The sequence below is a fragment of the Pundamilia nyererei genome, unplaced genomic scaffold (genome assembly GCF_000239375.1).
Source record: "Pundamilia nyererei isolate P.nyererei 1_Seehausen unplaced genomic scaffold, PunNye1.0 scaffold00308, whole genome shotgun sequence".
Classification (NCBI taxonomy): Eukaryota; Metazoa; Chordata; class Actinopteri; order Cichliformes; family Cichlidae; genus Pundamilia; species Pundamilia nyererei.
The window spans coordinates 72,990-87,629 of NW_005187709.1; the positions used below are offsets into that span (position 1 = coordinate 72,990).

General features: G+C 43.6%; 1 protein-coding gene across 1 annotated transcript in view; it reads left to right on the forward strand.

Moving 5' to 3' along the window:
* egfem1 (EGF-like and EMI domain containing 1) overlaps positions 1 to 12,138 on the forward strand; it is a 54,415-nt gene extending 42,277 nt beyond the window's left edge. The window contains exons 24-38 of the mRNA XM_013915467.1: positions 596 to 724; positions 1,407 to 1,535; positions 1,816 to 1,944; positions 3,549 to 3,677; positions 4,009 to 4,137; positions 4,240 to 4,368; positions 5,992 to 6,123; positions 6,336 to 6,464; positions 6,970 to 7,098; positions 8,139 to 8,267; positions 8,559 to 8,687; positions 8,869 to 8,997; positions 9,819 to 9,947; positions 10,087 to 10,215; positions 11,755 to 12,138. Coding sequence (XP_013770921.1) covers positions 596 to 724; positions 1,407 to 1,535; positions 1,816 to 1,944; positions 3,549 to 3,677; positions 4,009 to 4,137; positions 4,240 to 4,368; positions 5,992 to 6,123; positions 6,336 to 6,464; positions 6,970 to 7,098; positions 8,139 to 8,267; positions 8,559 to 8,687; positions 8,869 to 8,997; positions 9,819 to 9,947; positions 10,087 to 10,215; positions 11,755 to 11,834 — 1,889 coding nt within the window. The 3' untranslated portion in view covers positions 11,835 to 12,138. The remainder of the gene's footprint in view (positions 1 to 595; positions 725 to 1,406; positions 1,536 to 1,815; positions 1,945 to 3,548; positions 3,678 to 4,008; positions 4,138 to 4,239; positions 4,369 to 5,991; positions 6,124 to 6,335; positions 6,465 to 6,969; positions 7,099 to 8,138; positions 8,268 to 8,558; positions 8,688 to 8,868; positions 8,998 to 9,818; positions 9,948 to 10,086; positions 10,216 to 11,754) is intronic.
* Positions 12,139 to 14,640: the final 2,502 nt, after the last annotated feature.

The following is a 14,640-nucleotide window of genomic DNA, read 5'->3' on the forward strand; positions in this document are numbered from 1 at the left end:
CCTCTGGCTAGGTTCCTCTGGATGGGGAGGCACTGTGTTTACCAAACTCTGTGAGTGTCACTTGACTATACACACACACTCGAGCGATTTCTCTAACTTTCCTTGAGAATGGGAAACAGACCTTAAACTGGCATCGCCTTGCATCTGCAGCAGCACTGTCGTGTGTGTGTATGTGTGTGGGTACAGTAACACCAGGCTTTGTTTTGTCGAGTGTTGGTGGGGCCTGTGGACTCAGCAGGTGCTCTATTTACTGGCTCTTTGTGCCCTCTCTAACCCCCCCCCCCTCCCTCCCAGAGGGAACGGCCTCCGAGCCGCCATAAACTTTTGATGTGGCCCAGATCCACCACACATGTGGGACATGAGCTCACTTAACGAACGCAGACGCTTTGCAACAGCCGCAGTGTGGTACTGCAATTTGATATTGGTATTTTCAGTAGGACAGAGAGAGAAAGTAGGAAGAAGGGGAACAGAGTGAGAGTGGGAAAGGAAAAAAAAAGAACTAAATAAAAAAATATTGGCATCTAAACCTTATCCTCTCCTCTTTTTTCTGAAGCTGCCAGTTCTAACCAGTCGGATGTTTTATCTCGGCCCACAGTGTGCCCGGACGGCTTTTACGGTCTTGACTGTGGCCAGATGTGCGAGTGCAGGAACGGTGCCCGTTGCCACCACATCACAGGAGCCTGCCTGTGCACCGCCGGCTGGGCAGGACCACACTGCATTCTGGGTAATGGAAGCCACATCATTAAAACAGGGTGTGAGGGAGGCCCTCACTGCAGCCCATCACGACATCCTCTCCTTAAACTCAGCTATGAAGTGTTTGTGAACAATTATCTCTATAATGAGACATTGCCAATGACTTTTTTAGGGATGGGTAAGGGTGGAGAAAGGAGGGAGCGCAAGAGTGCCCTCTGGCATACATGGTTTAATTGAAGTCTATTCTGGATAAATGCACCCACATGTATATAGCGATCAACATTAGGAAAGGGAGAGCTCAACTTGGAAGAGACTTTAGCAGCTAACCAGTGTTCTCAGGCTGAAGTTTCTTGAGGATTTCATGCCATTGTTTTAATGAAGCCAGTGAAATACCCACTAAAGTCCTTAGTCTGTCATTCTGCAGTCTTATTCAAGACTTTCCTCTCGCCCACAGCCATTTTGTGGTTCTAACTACCAGAACCAGAGTGAGCAGAAAGCCACGAGCATGACTTAATCATGCACCTCTGTCATTATTGCATTTTCCTCTTTCTTAAACCCCAAATGCCATCTTGGACTTTGATTATTACTGCGTTTACAATATGGGTGCTAAAAACCATAATGTCTCAAATGACCAATTAGCTCTCACGTCTGTTTTCTAGGAATGCAACTTGAATATTATTGAATGTGTGTGTGTGCCTGCATGTGTGTGGCAGAATGCCCAGAGGGTCAGTTTGGAGAGCAATGCAGTCAGACCTGTGAGTGTCAGAACGGAGGCCAGTGTAACCATGTGACTGGGAGATGCAGCTGCACAGCTGGGTGGACCGGAGATAGGTGCCAACTGCGTGAGTGGCTCATCAGTTAAACTGCTAATTACTGAGCATGATGAAGTCAAAGAAGTCTATTTTTCAAACCACTGTGCTGTGTTGTAGAACTTTTTGGCAGTGTAAATATCAGTCAGCAGACTCTGAAAACCGGCGTTAGTCATGTTATCTATCTCGGGAATCTCTTGGCGCAGTTACTGCACTTGCAGAAATGAACTCATGATATAAGAAAGGCTAGAAAAATATAATAGAACGTTTGCAGTCAAAACTCAAATGCTTATACTATGTTGTGTGTATTCAGCCTGTCCTGCAGGACGATATGGAGAGCACTGTTCAAGTCAATGTCTGTGTCAAAATGGAGGGACTTGTAACAGGATCAGTGGCCGGTGCTCCTGCCCACTGGGATGGACTGGAGCAGCTTGTGAACTGGGTGAGTCTGACAGTACTACGGATTAAACTGTGTTGTTTACAACTTTTCAGCTGCCAGTTAATGCAAATATCTAATCAGCCAATCACATGGCAGTAACTCATTCCATTTAAGGATGTAGACATGGTGAAGACCACCTGCTAAAGTTCAAACTGAGCATCAGAATGGAGATGAAAGGTTTAAGCAGCGTTAAACGTGGTTGTGGGTGCCAGATGGGCTGGTTTGAGAATTTCAGAATCTCCTGATCTGCTGGGATTTTCCCACACAACCATCTCTATTGTTTACAGAGAAAGGCAAGAAAAAGAGACAATATCCAATGAGAGGCAGTTGTCTGGGAGAAAATGTCTTGCTGATTTTAAAGGTCAGAGGAGAAGGGCCAGACCACTTCAAGCTGACAGGAACGCAACATTAACTCAAGTAACCACTCATTATAACCAAGGAAGGCAGGAGAGCATCTCTGAACAAACAACACATCAAACCTTGAAGCAGATGCACTCCAGTAATAATAATGGATTGCATTTATACAGCGCTTTTCGGGGCCCTCAAAGCACTTTACAATTCCACTATTCATTCACTCTCACACACTGGTGGAGGCAAGCTACAGTTGTAGCCACAGCTGCCCTGGAGCAGACTGACAGAAGCAAGGCTGCCAGGTCGCACCATCGGCCCCTCTGGTCATCACCAATAGGGTGTCTTGCCCAAGGACACAACGACCGAGACTGTCCGAGCCAGCTCGAACCGGCAACCTTCCCATTACAAGACGAACTGCCAACTCTTGAGCCACGATCGCCCAGTAGCAGAAGAGCACACCAGGTCTTCTGCTACTGGGCGCCAGGTGTGACAAGCTACAAAACAGTAAAGTGAAGTTACAGTTCACTAAGGTTAACCAGAATTAGAAACTGAATATTTGAAAAACTATGATGGACCTTGATTTCTGCTGCAACATTCAAATAGGACATTGTATCACCTTGTATCAGCAGTTCAGGCTGGTGTTGTTGGGATACTTTATTGGTCCCTTCGTACCAACTGAGCATTGTTTAAACACCACAGCCTTCAATGCTTTCATTCCCTTTGTGACCAGTTTGTGTACTTTCTGATGTCTTCTTCCACAGCAGGAGAAAGTGCCATATCACAAAACTCCATCATCTCAAACTGGTTTCTTGAACATGACAGTGAGTTCACTGTACTCAAATGACCTCCCCAGTCACTGGATCTCAATCCAACAGAGTACCTTTGGGATGTGGAACAGGACATTGACATCATGGATGTGCAGCTGACAAATCTGCAGCAACTGTGTCATGTCAGTGTGGATCACAATCTCTGAGGAATGTTTCCAGCAACTTATTGAATCTATGTGGTGAAACAGGCAGTTCTGTAGGCAACCGGAAAGTCCAACTCACTGCTCAAAAGGTGTATGTAATAGGGGGATAGTGAATGCACATTGTAGGGAAGCTAAGAGAAACAAAACTTTTTTTCTTGATTAAATATTTTGTCTTTCTGTCCCTGTCTTCATTATTTGGTGCCTTGGAAAAGCCATGTTGTATTTGTGTGATAAATTATTACTTGAATGTAACTTTTCTCTTAACCTTCCTTTCCATCTGTCCCAGAGTGTGAAGAAGGACGTTATGGAAAGAACTGCACCGAGGTCTGCCGCTGTATGAATGGAGGGAGATGCGACAGAGTGACAGGAAAATGTGTGTGTCTCCATGGTTGGACAGGAGACCTCTGCCAGTCAGGTGAGTTCCTATATTTACAGCATAGTTGTTTTATCATAATCTAGTACCTGCTGATGCGGGGTTTTTTTCAAAGACACATAAAATTGTAGCCTGTCTCTCAACATCATGAGAGACAGGCATGCCCCTGTGCTCCATTTGCTAACATTTGGATATCAGCAGCAGAAAGGTTTGTTTACTCCAGGAAAAGAAGCCAATAGCTTATAACATGGTATGTCAAAACAGTTTGTGCAGTTAGCCTTCCAAGCATATAAAAGGTAAACATCTTCTAAAAGTGCATCCTTGGCTGCGATGTTGCATGCTAACCGCAAGCGCTTGTGTTTTTTGTCTGAAGCCTGTTCTAAGGGATTCTTCGGGGAGGGTTGTGAGCAGAGGTGTGACTGTGCCCATAGTTCGAGTTGCCACCATGTGACAGGCCGCTGTGAGTGCGTGCCAGGCTGGAGAGGAGCCAGGTGTGACAAATGTGAGTGCGTACAGGACTGAGGAAATTGCGGCTGAATGAAACTGGCACTAAAGAACATAAGAGTGAAGTGACTGTGTGTGTGATGTGTGTATTGACTGACAGCCTGCCTCCCGGGGTTCTACGGTGCTTCCTGTGCCCAGCGGTGTCAGTGCCAGGCTGGAGTGTCCTGTCACCATGAGACGGGGAGCTGTGGCTGCCCAGCTGGACTCACAGGGGCTGGCTGCGAGAAAAGTAAGAAGGAAAACAAAACCTGTCTGAATGAATTCTAATCATGAGGTGATTAGTGGCTTGCTTGCTCAATTTTTAGATCTTAAATATCCACAGACTTTCACTAATGTCCTTTACCTGTAACAGGTAGTCAGGAGAGTATACCTACATGGCTTACATTTGAGGCCATTTAGCTACCTTGTTGATAAAAACACTGTCGCCTTGAAACAAACCAATTGTGTGCTTGTGAGAATGTTTCATTACGGTATTCAAACCGTACCCTTAAGGAGTGTATATAAGCAGCGTCCCTCCTCAGCCCTTCACCGCGCCTTCTACTCACCCACCCTCCTCCCCTTCCTTACGGCCTGAGCTCCGTTCCTCTCCTCACACACTCCCCAGACATCTGATAAATGTTACACACCGGTTGCCAAGTAAAACAGAAGGCATTGTTTTTGTCTCCTCGGCGGCGGATAAGGGCTTTTGGAAGGCAGACATGCATAATGACAGCACCGTAATTGCCTCTTTAGTCTGGAGTCCTTTCTTATCTGTCCCCCACGCTGCCTGCTGCTGCCTGACTGAGTAGCTTAGTGCTGCGGTCTCACCCGAAAACATGCTCGGTTCACAGATTCATCTTGTTCCCTATGACTGATTGTCTGGGGACTTCATTCATTATTGTGATGAGCGCATATGTATGTATGCAGACAGGGTGTGTGAAAGAATGTCCCTCTGTGTTTGCCTGGGTTTGGGCACCAGGGAAAGTTGCTGCGAGTTTTGGTGTCATTAGCAGTCAATACTGAATGTCCCAGTATGTTCGCAGGATAATCTGAGGAAGGAAAGGGAAACGGCATGCGTCTTTGTTCCCACATACTATTGAATGTGTGCATAAAGGCCTTATCTGCTGCTGTATCACCAGCACTATGGATATCTGCACAATGTTTCTTTTCGGGTGTGCAATGCCCATCAGGGATAACAATGAAAAATTAAGACTGCATTTGAGGCTCATTCCTTTTGATTTTTATTTATTTTATTTATATCCAGAAATATGTATCTTCTTTTAACAAAGCTTTAATTAACACACACGTTTTAGGCTATAAATTAACAATAGGATTTTCAAAAGCTTACTAATTAACATGCTTTTAAACTGCACTGCAGCCCCAAACGTCTTTAGATATTACCAATGGTAGGTTCAGGTCAGAAGGCAAATACCCGACACAGCTACCTGTAAGCACCCCTACACAAAGTTCATTTTAGGTCTTTTTACACTGATTCACAACCTGCTGCGCACTCTTCTTCAGGCAGCACTCATTCCTAAATCAGTATCAGTATTTCCATTGGTGAGAACACAGCCGACTCAACCCAGCTCAATCTCTGTGCTCCATTTGACGCTTGGAGAGCTTCAGACAAACAAAAAATCTGAATATATATTTACACACAAACATATATATATTATAAAGATATTAAATTATAAGCACAATACAATACCACTGTCTTTGATCCAGGCATGAGAGGTTAGTTGTTCAGCTGACCTGTGCATCGAAGATTTATCATTCACCTTTGAACAAAGAAGGTAAATGATCCCAAAAATTGCTTCTTACATTCTTCTGTTGTGCTGATGTGCGTGATGTGCTGCCGGTTTGATCATTTTAGCCTGCCCTGCTGGAGTGTTCGGACAAAACTGCACCAAGTTGTGCCAGTGTTCAGGAGACCAAGAGCAGTGCCATCCGGTGACGGGGAAATGTAGCTGCTTGCCCGGTTATTATGGGCCGCGATGTGGGCTAAGTAAGTATACTGTTAATCTTCTGTTGCAACCACTGGCTAATAAGACGCACCTGCTATTATCCATTTATTTATTTAGTTTTTAATAAAACAGGAAGTCTAATGAAATAACTATTGCTGCGGAGTACATATTTGGCTACACTTTAGATTTGCATGACTCAATGATATGTTTAATTTAAGCTAGTAATAGTTTTGTGTGTCTGGTTTTTCTGTAGGATGTAGAGCGGGGACTTTTGGGCCGAACTGCAAGTCCAGGTGCAGCTGCATCAATGGTGGTCGCTGTGACTTCAGGACTGGTTCCTGCTACTGTCCTCCTGGCTTCATAGGCAGCGACTGCAGCTCAAGTAAGTCAAGAAAGCTTGAATGTCCTTGTCCTCTAATAAAAGTCATATTTGCGAGTCATATTTCTGCCTACTTATACTTATAGCTTGATTAGAGTCACAGTCTTTCTTTTACCCTGTCACCTTCCCCTCACTCCCAACCAGTTGCGGCAGATGCGGCTGCCCTACCTGAGCCTTGTTCTACTGGGGGGGTTTTCCTGCTACAAGGGAGTTTTTCCTTCCCACTGTCACCAAGTGACAAACCTTGATTTTCTCTGCACTATTGTAGGGTCTTTATCTTACAATATAAAATGCCTTGAGGTCAATGTTGTTTTGATTCAGTCCTATATAAATAAAATTGAATCTAACTGGATTGATTTAGAGACTTTTTCGATACAACCATTCTTTATGTTGCGTTACAAAATTCTGGTCGACATCAACTGAAGTAATGCAGATGCCTGTAAAATTAATACATGCATAGCTTTTAATTTGTTCTTTCATATGGATGAAAGCATATCTATTCATGCAGGTTGTCCAAGTGGATACTATGGGAAAGACTGTGCTAAGATGTGCACGTGTGGGGAAGGAGGACAGTGTCACCCAGTAACCGGGAGGTGTATCTGTGGCCCTGGTAGGATGGGATTGTCCTGCGAGCAAGGTAACGTTAAACCGAGGATGTTTATTTGCAGTATATTAGTGCAAAATTATATATTTGCAGAATTTTAGATGCAAAGTGGCAAGAACAGTGCTGCACATCAGAGAATGATATTCAAAGAACTACAAGAGTAGTTTCAAGACTGACTCTAAACAGGATGCATACTGGCACATTTAACATTTTGCAGCAGCTTTAAAGTGTCACCTCGCTGTTCAACTTTAAGCAGAACCATATCACACATATCAAACAGGCTTTATATTTAGACATTTTTCTTTTACAATCCTCTCGAGTTTACAGAGAGTCACCACTGAGACTGCCATGCATCATTAGGAACCACTGGCTCTAATGAGTTCTTTAGAAACAGGACACTTAACTAGAAATGAGAAACAACCACTAAAATGAGGGTGTAGTTTTCAACATTTTCCCTGTGTATTTAAGTTACAAATTCTCCATTTCCTCAGTGTAAGCGCTGCAATGATCACAGGGCTTTTATTCCCACTAAACAGAGGCAGAGCTGAGTTTTCTTAATCTCTCCTTTTATCAGCAATTCAGCTGGATTGCAAACGGGGAATTTCCAGCGCTGCCTGCACTAAATGTTCTCGTCTTCAGCCTCCTGCATGTACTTGGACATACCACCTCTTAAGTTCCTCTTGTTGAATGTTTACATAAACCTAAAGTGGCTCATTCTCTGTGTTCCGTGTCGCTGGATTTGGCAAGGAAGCAAATAAATAAACAGGGGAATCAAAGACGGCTTGCTTATTGTTTTCCCAATCTAAATTACCCAGAGAAACATGATTATTCTTTTATATCAGCGCCAAATTAGGCTACTTTGCCATCTCTTTAGAAACTGTTGCTTAAATAAACACGAGCGTGGTTAGTGCAGTCGCGTTTGTGTGTGTGTGCGCGCGCGCGTGTGTGAAAGAGACAAGGGAAAGCGCGAGCTGTGCACTGTGTGTGTTTTATGTTTGGTGCAACTACTAGTGCTTTTGCTGAACAGAAGAGTTCTAGTGTATTATGATGTTTCCTGAAAATTGTTTCTCCAGTGTGTCCCAGGGGGCGCTATGGCATGCAGTGCAGAAACGCTTGCAGCTGTCGGAACGGGGCTTTGTGTGACCCCAGTGATGGGTCCTGCAAGTGCGGCCTCGGCTGGACTGGACCCCGCTGTGAGACAGGTACTCCAAATATTCCACAATAAAAAAAATCCTAAACTCACCAGAATTTGATTAAAAGTCAACAACAAACTCTATATTGCAGTAGTTTGCAGTAGTTTCCCCATTATTAGCTACATGATGGACTTCAGTCTGCATTTATGAAGAAGACATTTTCCCCAGTTTTAATGGTTTCAGTGTTTAAAGTTTGATGCACACATTTTTTACTTTTTTACTCCAATAATCATCACTCAGGCTTATATGTCACATTTCTTTCTAGTGTTATCAACCCATTGTGTGTGTCTGTGTGTGTAGCCTGTCCACAGGGTAAATATGGGCTTGATTGTGCACAAGACTGTCCATGCCTTAACAATGGGACCTGCGACCGCTTCACTGGCAGCTGCAGCTGTACTGCAGGATACTACGGCCACTCCTGTCAACACAGTATGCAAACCCTCACTCGAAATAAAGAAAAGAAAACTTGGTTATAAGGTTACTAGAAGTCCCGTTGACATTATGAAATGTAGATCTTTTTCAAACTCCCCTGGTCACATAGAAGACTGAATGAATCCAGATAAAACACCTTTTTAACCAACCTAAATCCTCTGTCTTGTGTTCCTCCCAGCGTGCCCATCTGGGTTTTTTGGAGTGAATTGCGCACACACCTGCGTTTGTAAGGTGCTGCAAGCGTGCGATCCTGTGACAGGCAAATGTGCGTGTCCACCGGGCTACCATGGCTCACAGTGCCAAAGACGTAAGTATGTTACATGCAACTACACGGGAGTAAAGGTTAAACGAGTAACAAAGAGGGATATTTGTAATTCAGCATGTCTGCGAAGACTTAAAACACAGCAGTGCTCACAGTCACATGTTTGTGCTCATTGTTAAATGGCCACCTGGATAGCCAGCTGCGAGTGTACATGGGGAGATATGAGCATGAATGAATGAGAGACTTCCAGCAAAATGTGAGTGTGTGGTGGCTGGCAGACAGGCTGTTAGATAGGTGGGCAGGCAGGCTGGTTATTTGATGAGAGACGGGTGTTTCCCTACTGCTTAATGCATTCTTGTTACATCCTCATGCCCTCCTGCAAGCTCGTGGGGCTCTCAGCCCCAGTTTGAGTGCCTTAATGGCCACTTAAGTACCAGCAGGAGATAGGACTGAGCACTGAAGAGCAGCTAGAAGGTAGAAGGACACCGACCTGGATCGATCAGGGTGTTTGTGTCTATCTGAGAAAATGTTTATGCACAGTTTCTTATAACTAAATGCTGTTGTTAGTATGTGAATCCATTCATTTCCATTAAATGTATTTTTGCATGTGTGCTAAGAACTAAATTTCAATTTCCAAAATGTTTATTAAATGTGTTAATCGTCATCTCGTTCTAAAAGGGATTATGTTAAAAAAAAGGATATTTTTACGTATACACGTGTTATCAACTACTTACAGCAGGTTTCAGTGCACTCCCAGGCTATTCATGTCTAATGAAGCAGTTTCCGTGTAGTTAAAGAAGAACTTGAATGATCATTACTGCATTTTTCAAAGTATGCGTGTGAATGTTTCTGTTTTTTCTTCTCAGGATGTGAGGCTGGCAGCTTTGGACCGAACTGTGAAAGATCATGTGACTGTGCTGGCGAGGCCCCATGTGACCCATCCACAGGACGCTGTCTCTGTCCCCCAGGAAGAACGGGGCACAGATGTGAAAAAAGTAGATATTACTTTTATTAACATGATTCACTTAAATCCAAAATAGATATTAAAAAAAGATCACTTAGGGTGTCTTGCGTCAAGTCTTTCCTTTCTTTGAATTTCCTCATTTCTTTCACTGTGCCTTTTTTTTCCCTCAGCCTGTGACGAAGACCGTTTTGGCCCTGAGTGCTCCCTGCTGTGTCGCTGTTCTGACAGGGCCCGCTGTGATAGGGTGAATGGACGTTGCCTGTGCCCGCTCACCTGGCTTGACCCTTCATGTAGTGAAGGTAAACACACGAAGAAAATAGATACTTGCACTATGAGACGCATAGTGCAAGTATCTAAAAGACTTGAGCAACCTCTAATTTTTGCATATGTGTGGAAGTAAATGGGAAATAGGTGGAGGAATTTATTGAAGTCTGCAAACATACATGGAAATACAGCATACAAGGCAAAATACAAGTAGTGTTCAGGAATAGTTCTTCAGGCTTCTTGAAGGACATTCAAAGCTCTTCTTTGGATGTCGTCTGCCTTTTGTTCTCTGTCAAGATGATCACGCACTGCTTCAATAATGATGAGGTTCAGGCTCTGGGGAGGCCAATCCATCAATGATTGTGTTGCACTGTGTGCTTTTACTGCGTTATAAGTGTGTCTGGGATCATTGTCATATTGAAAAGCCATTGTCAATCAGATCATTTCCAGATGGTATTAAATGGTGGATCAAAATCTGATGTAATCTGATGATCATTACATCACTTTTAAAATGATTTGGTTTTAGGCCTTCCACTTCTTCGTTTTGTCTTCCATTTGTCAAGTTTCCTCTTTTTTTTTTTAGGATAGATTGCATAATATATATTGCATGATATATCTCATATCACACTTTTATCTATGAAACTCATGGGAACCACCTTGGTGGTACAAAAATACTATGTTATGTCTGTCAAACTGTCTATTGCATTTTTTGTAGATTCAGTTAAATAAGAGGGAACAAAGCTGCTAGTAGCAAAGGGCCTGAAAATACCGTTCAAAATTAGTTCTCTGCTAAGTTGTCTGTTATATCGCAAAACAAAAAAAAGAAAGAAAAAACATTCCTCTAAAATTGATCAGGCACAAGAATTGGAATTAAAAAGACTGGAAAAATTAGCCAATGAGTGAAAATGTTTTTGAAAGACCTTCAGAAAGCCTGGGGAACTATCAAGACTACTTAAAATCACAGTAAAGTACAATATAAAGAAATGAGGTGTGACTCAAGACTTTTGCACAGTATTGTAGACACAGACAACCATGTATCATTACATGAGAGGACTACAGATTATCTGCCTAACCTCTATCATCATTTAACCTTAAAGAGTGTCCTCCACTTTCAAATTAACAATTCACATTGTGAGCACTGACTTTTTGTTCCCTTTTGGGAGACACCAACCCATAATGTGTCTCTGTAAATCCACTCAAGTCCCCACAACATGACTAATACCTGACCACACACACGCACACACTCGCACACACAGAAAACATAGACACCCAGGGTCAAGGGCTGTAAAGCTGAACCAGCTTTAGTGAAATACTGTGTCATGAAGTGTGAGAGGCTGAGCCCCATCACTCTGTGTGTCACCCTGTCTCTCTCAATAGCTGCTCCCGTCTCCTGACAGTTATTTTAATCTGCACCCAGCATGAAGCCAGTCTTGAAGCTGTCTTCATTTTACCTCCTCAAAGCCAAGCGCACGGGGAGATTACGTAGCAGTAACTTCTCCTCCAAAATCCCCAGAACATTTGCTTTTGATTTGCAAATAGTGCTGATGTCTTCTTGCCTCTTTTTTTCTTTTCAGCACCGCTCCACCAAACCCCGGGAGTGCTGAACTTCTCTGTGTCCCAACGAAAGAGAAGAACAGGCAGCAAAACCACATAACCCAAGCAGAGGTACAAACATCTGACTGGGTGTTCAAACACAGGACTTGGCTCAGTGAAGCATTACTCAGATCATCTCGGTAAAGGTAATGCTGGTGTTAATATGTTCGCTCAAACTTGTAGTCGGCTGTCAGAAACTGGCACTCAATCACCAAATCCCAAGCTCGGGGGCGATCAACTAGTGGACCTGGCATGTGAGAGGCCTTCAAAGGAGCATGAACTCAAACGTACCCAGTCAATCTAAAATTAAAAGTTCAGAGTTACACAAGCTCCTTAGCAATACGCGCACACACACACACACACACACACACACACACACACACACACACACACACACACACACACACACACACACACACACAAATACCTGAATTACATTTGTTACTGACACGAGATTCTTTTCATCCACTGCCACTTTTTTTATGTGGGTGTCCATAAAAGGCTTAATATTTAGTGTAAAAGAATGCCAAGCATACATCTATGTAAAAATAAAACTGTATGAAACAGATTTAGAAATACCGGGGCAGCTTGTTTACTTATTTTAAAACACAAAAGATGAACACACACAGAAAAAGTCAACGGGAGACACAAAAATATGGTCCAAAAGTGAAAAAATAGAATATTTTATGTGCACCAAAGTGGCCTGTTAAATGCTGGAAAGAGTCTCACAGTGGTGCTTGCACTTTTCAGATACATTTTTTGCATTTTAATGTTAACGCTTTTCCCTCTGAAAAGAATGAAGATCAGATAACCAGTTCATTTGTGAAGAAGCTGGCTCTGGGACACAATAATGGCCCAATATTCGTCTCAACTCACTTTAAGGTTAAGTTTGGCTTGACCAAATTTCATTTCCCTGCAATTCAAACACTCAATTTATTAGCGCTGACCACAGGTTTTCCTGGTGCAGTGCTGGTCGCGAGTCATTACATTTAAACTTCTTTCAGATTTGTGTTCGCCGAGTGAGCTGCTGACACAGAGGTGGGCAATTTTACAAAAAAAACCCCAAAAAACAACAACAAAAGAAAATGTTACTGCACTTTTCTCTGGACTTACAGTAGTAGAAACTCATTTCACCCTTTCACTACTGCACTACTTTTACAAGACATTTTATCTCGATTGGTGTTCGTCTGTTTTTATTTTTTGTAAAAAACTGTATGTGTATTATATCTCAGGTCGGTGCCAGTTGTATCACTCGTAACCCTACTGTGCTCATTTCCTGGCATATCAGTGGTGCTACATTGTTTAAAAGAGAAGATACATTTGATTTATCAGCCAGTTAGTATGTTTCATTTTGTCATCTGTGACGGTGCCGTGAACCAAATAAATAACAACAAACACATCTGTGGACATTTCCTTTAACTAACCATCTATTTTTTTTGTAATGTGTGCTATGAACGCAGCGTTGCATGGTATTGATTTTTGTGATCCCTAAGTTGTGTGGGCTGGGGGTTTGGGGGTGGGGGGGCAGTAAGGTATGGGTGGAGGTTTCAGCTGTCATTGAGAGCTATGGGATCATGTGGCTCTTAGTGTGTTTGTGTGTGTGTCAGTGTGCAAATTTGAGCAAGGCAACTACCAGACATCTCTCATCATCAGCCTGGGCAGGGTCAAGCATTAAGGCCATGCCTGCCTTCCTGATAGTAAACGGTGGGTTACCTGAGCTGAGTGTTAAGGTGTGTGTGTGTGTGTCAGCATCAGAGAGCAAGTGCACTCTCCCTGAGGCATTTTTCATGTCCACTGGAGCGTTTTCTCTCCCGTTGGCCAACGGCGGCTGTGGTCCGGCACAGGCGGGCAGGTGCCTGGACCATACATGCACCCTATATCCAGGACGTCCTGGGTTGAGTGATGGGTGAGCGAGCTCAGTACCAGGGGACTCTCCTCCCCACCCCACCCCACCCCAAACACTCACTCTCCAGTGAGGCTGATGGATGGCGGCGCGCTCCTGCTCGCCCCATGTTGTGACAAGCAGCAGATGTTCTCCAATAATGTTTATCGGCTGGGCCTTCATCTTCAGATGACACACACCTGTTTCCAGTCAAACACGCCCAGAGAGCCCATCCATCCACCGAGCTCTGGGTGGCCGCTGCACCACCGTATCAGCCTCTCCACAGCAGCACGCTGGGCGAGCAGCACTGTAAATGAGGGACTGGCATGGCAAAATATCTCATCTAAATGGCTACAAACAAGAGATGCTTACCACGCTGTTGTGCAGAGGCTTGGCTCTTCTAGTACTGATACTGCATTGATACAGTATGTTTCAGCGTCCTTGTTTTTTTGTTTTGGTTTTCTTTTGCATGATTTGAGATATGAAAAGCTTTTTGAGAGTGCCAGAATTTCAAAGGACACTTTTGTTTCATTGCAAGTAAATGAATAAAGCATGGCCTTTGTGCAGAAAGACTTTACGAGCGAACACAAAATGCCCCGCTGTTGCACGCATGCTGTCTTATCAGGGAGCGAGAAAAAGAGAGGGCTGGAGGAAACTGTCGATGAAATAGCCCGTAAAAGGTAAGATCGCATCATGGGTACTTTTTCGCTGTAATTAAGCATACGCCACTCTTTGCAAGAGAGATTCTATCACTTTGCTGCCATAGCTTCACGTCCCAGAGATAATTTCTGCCCCTCTGCGTTGAACCAGATCTCCCAGAAGGCCACAGTGTTTTGAACTCCAGCTGACAAAGCTGTCTGCTCAGATAAAAGAGTGAAGGGGAAATCATTTCAACACGTCCTGCACCATTTCTTTGGTTGCTGCCTGAAAAAATAAATCTTAAATGTCGGGGATGTAAAAAAGATTTGTATCAAGAAACTCTCCC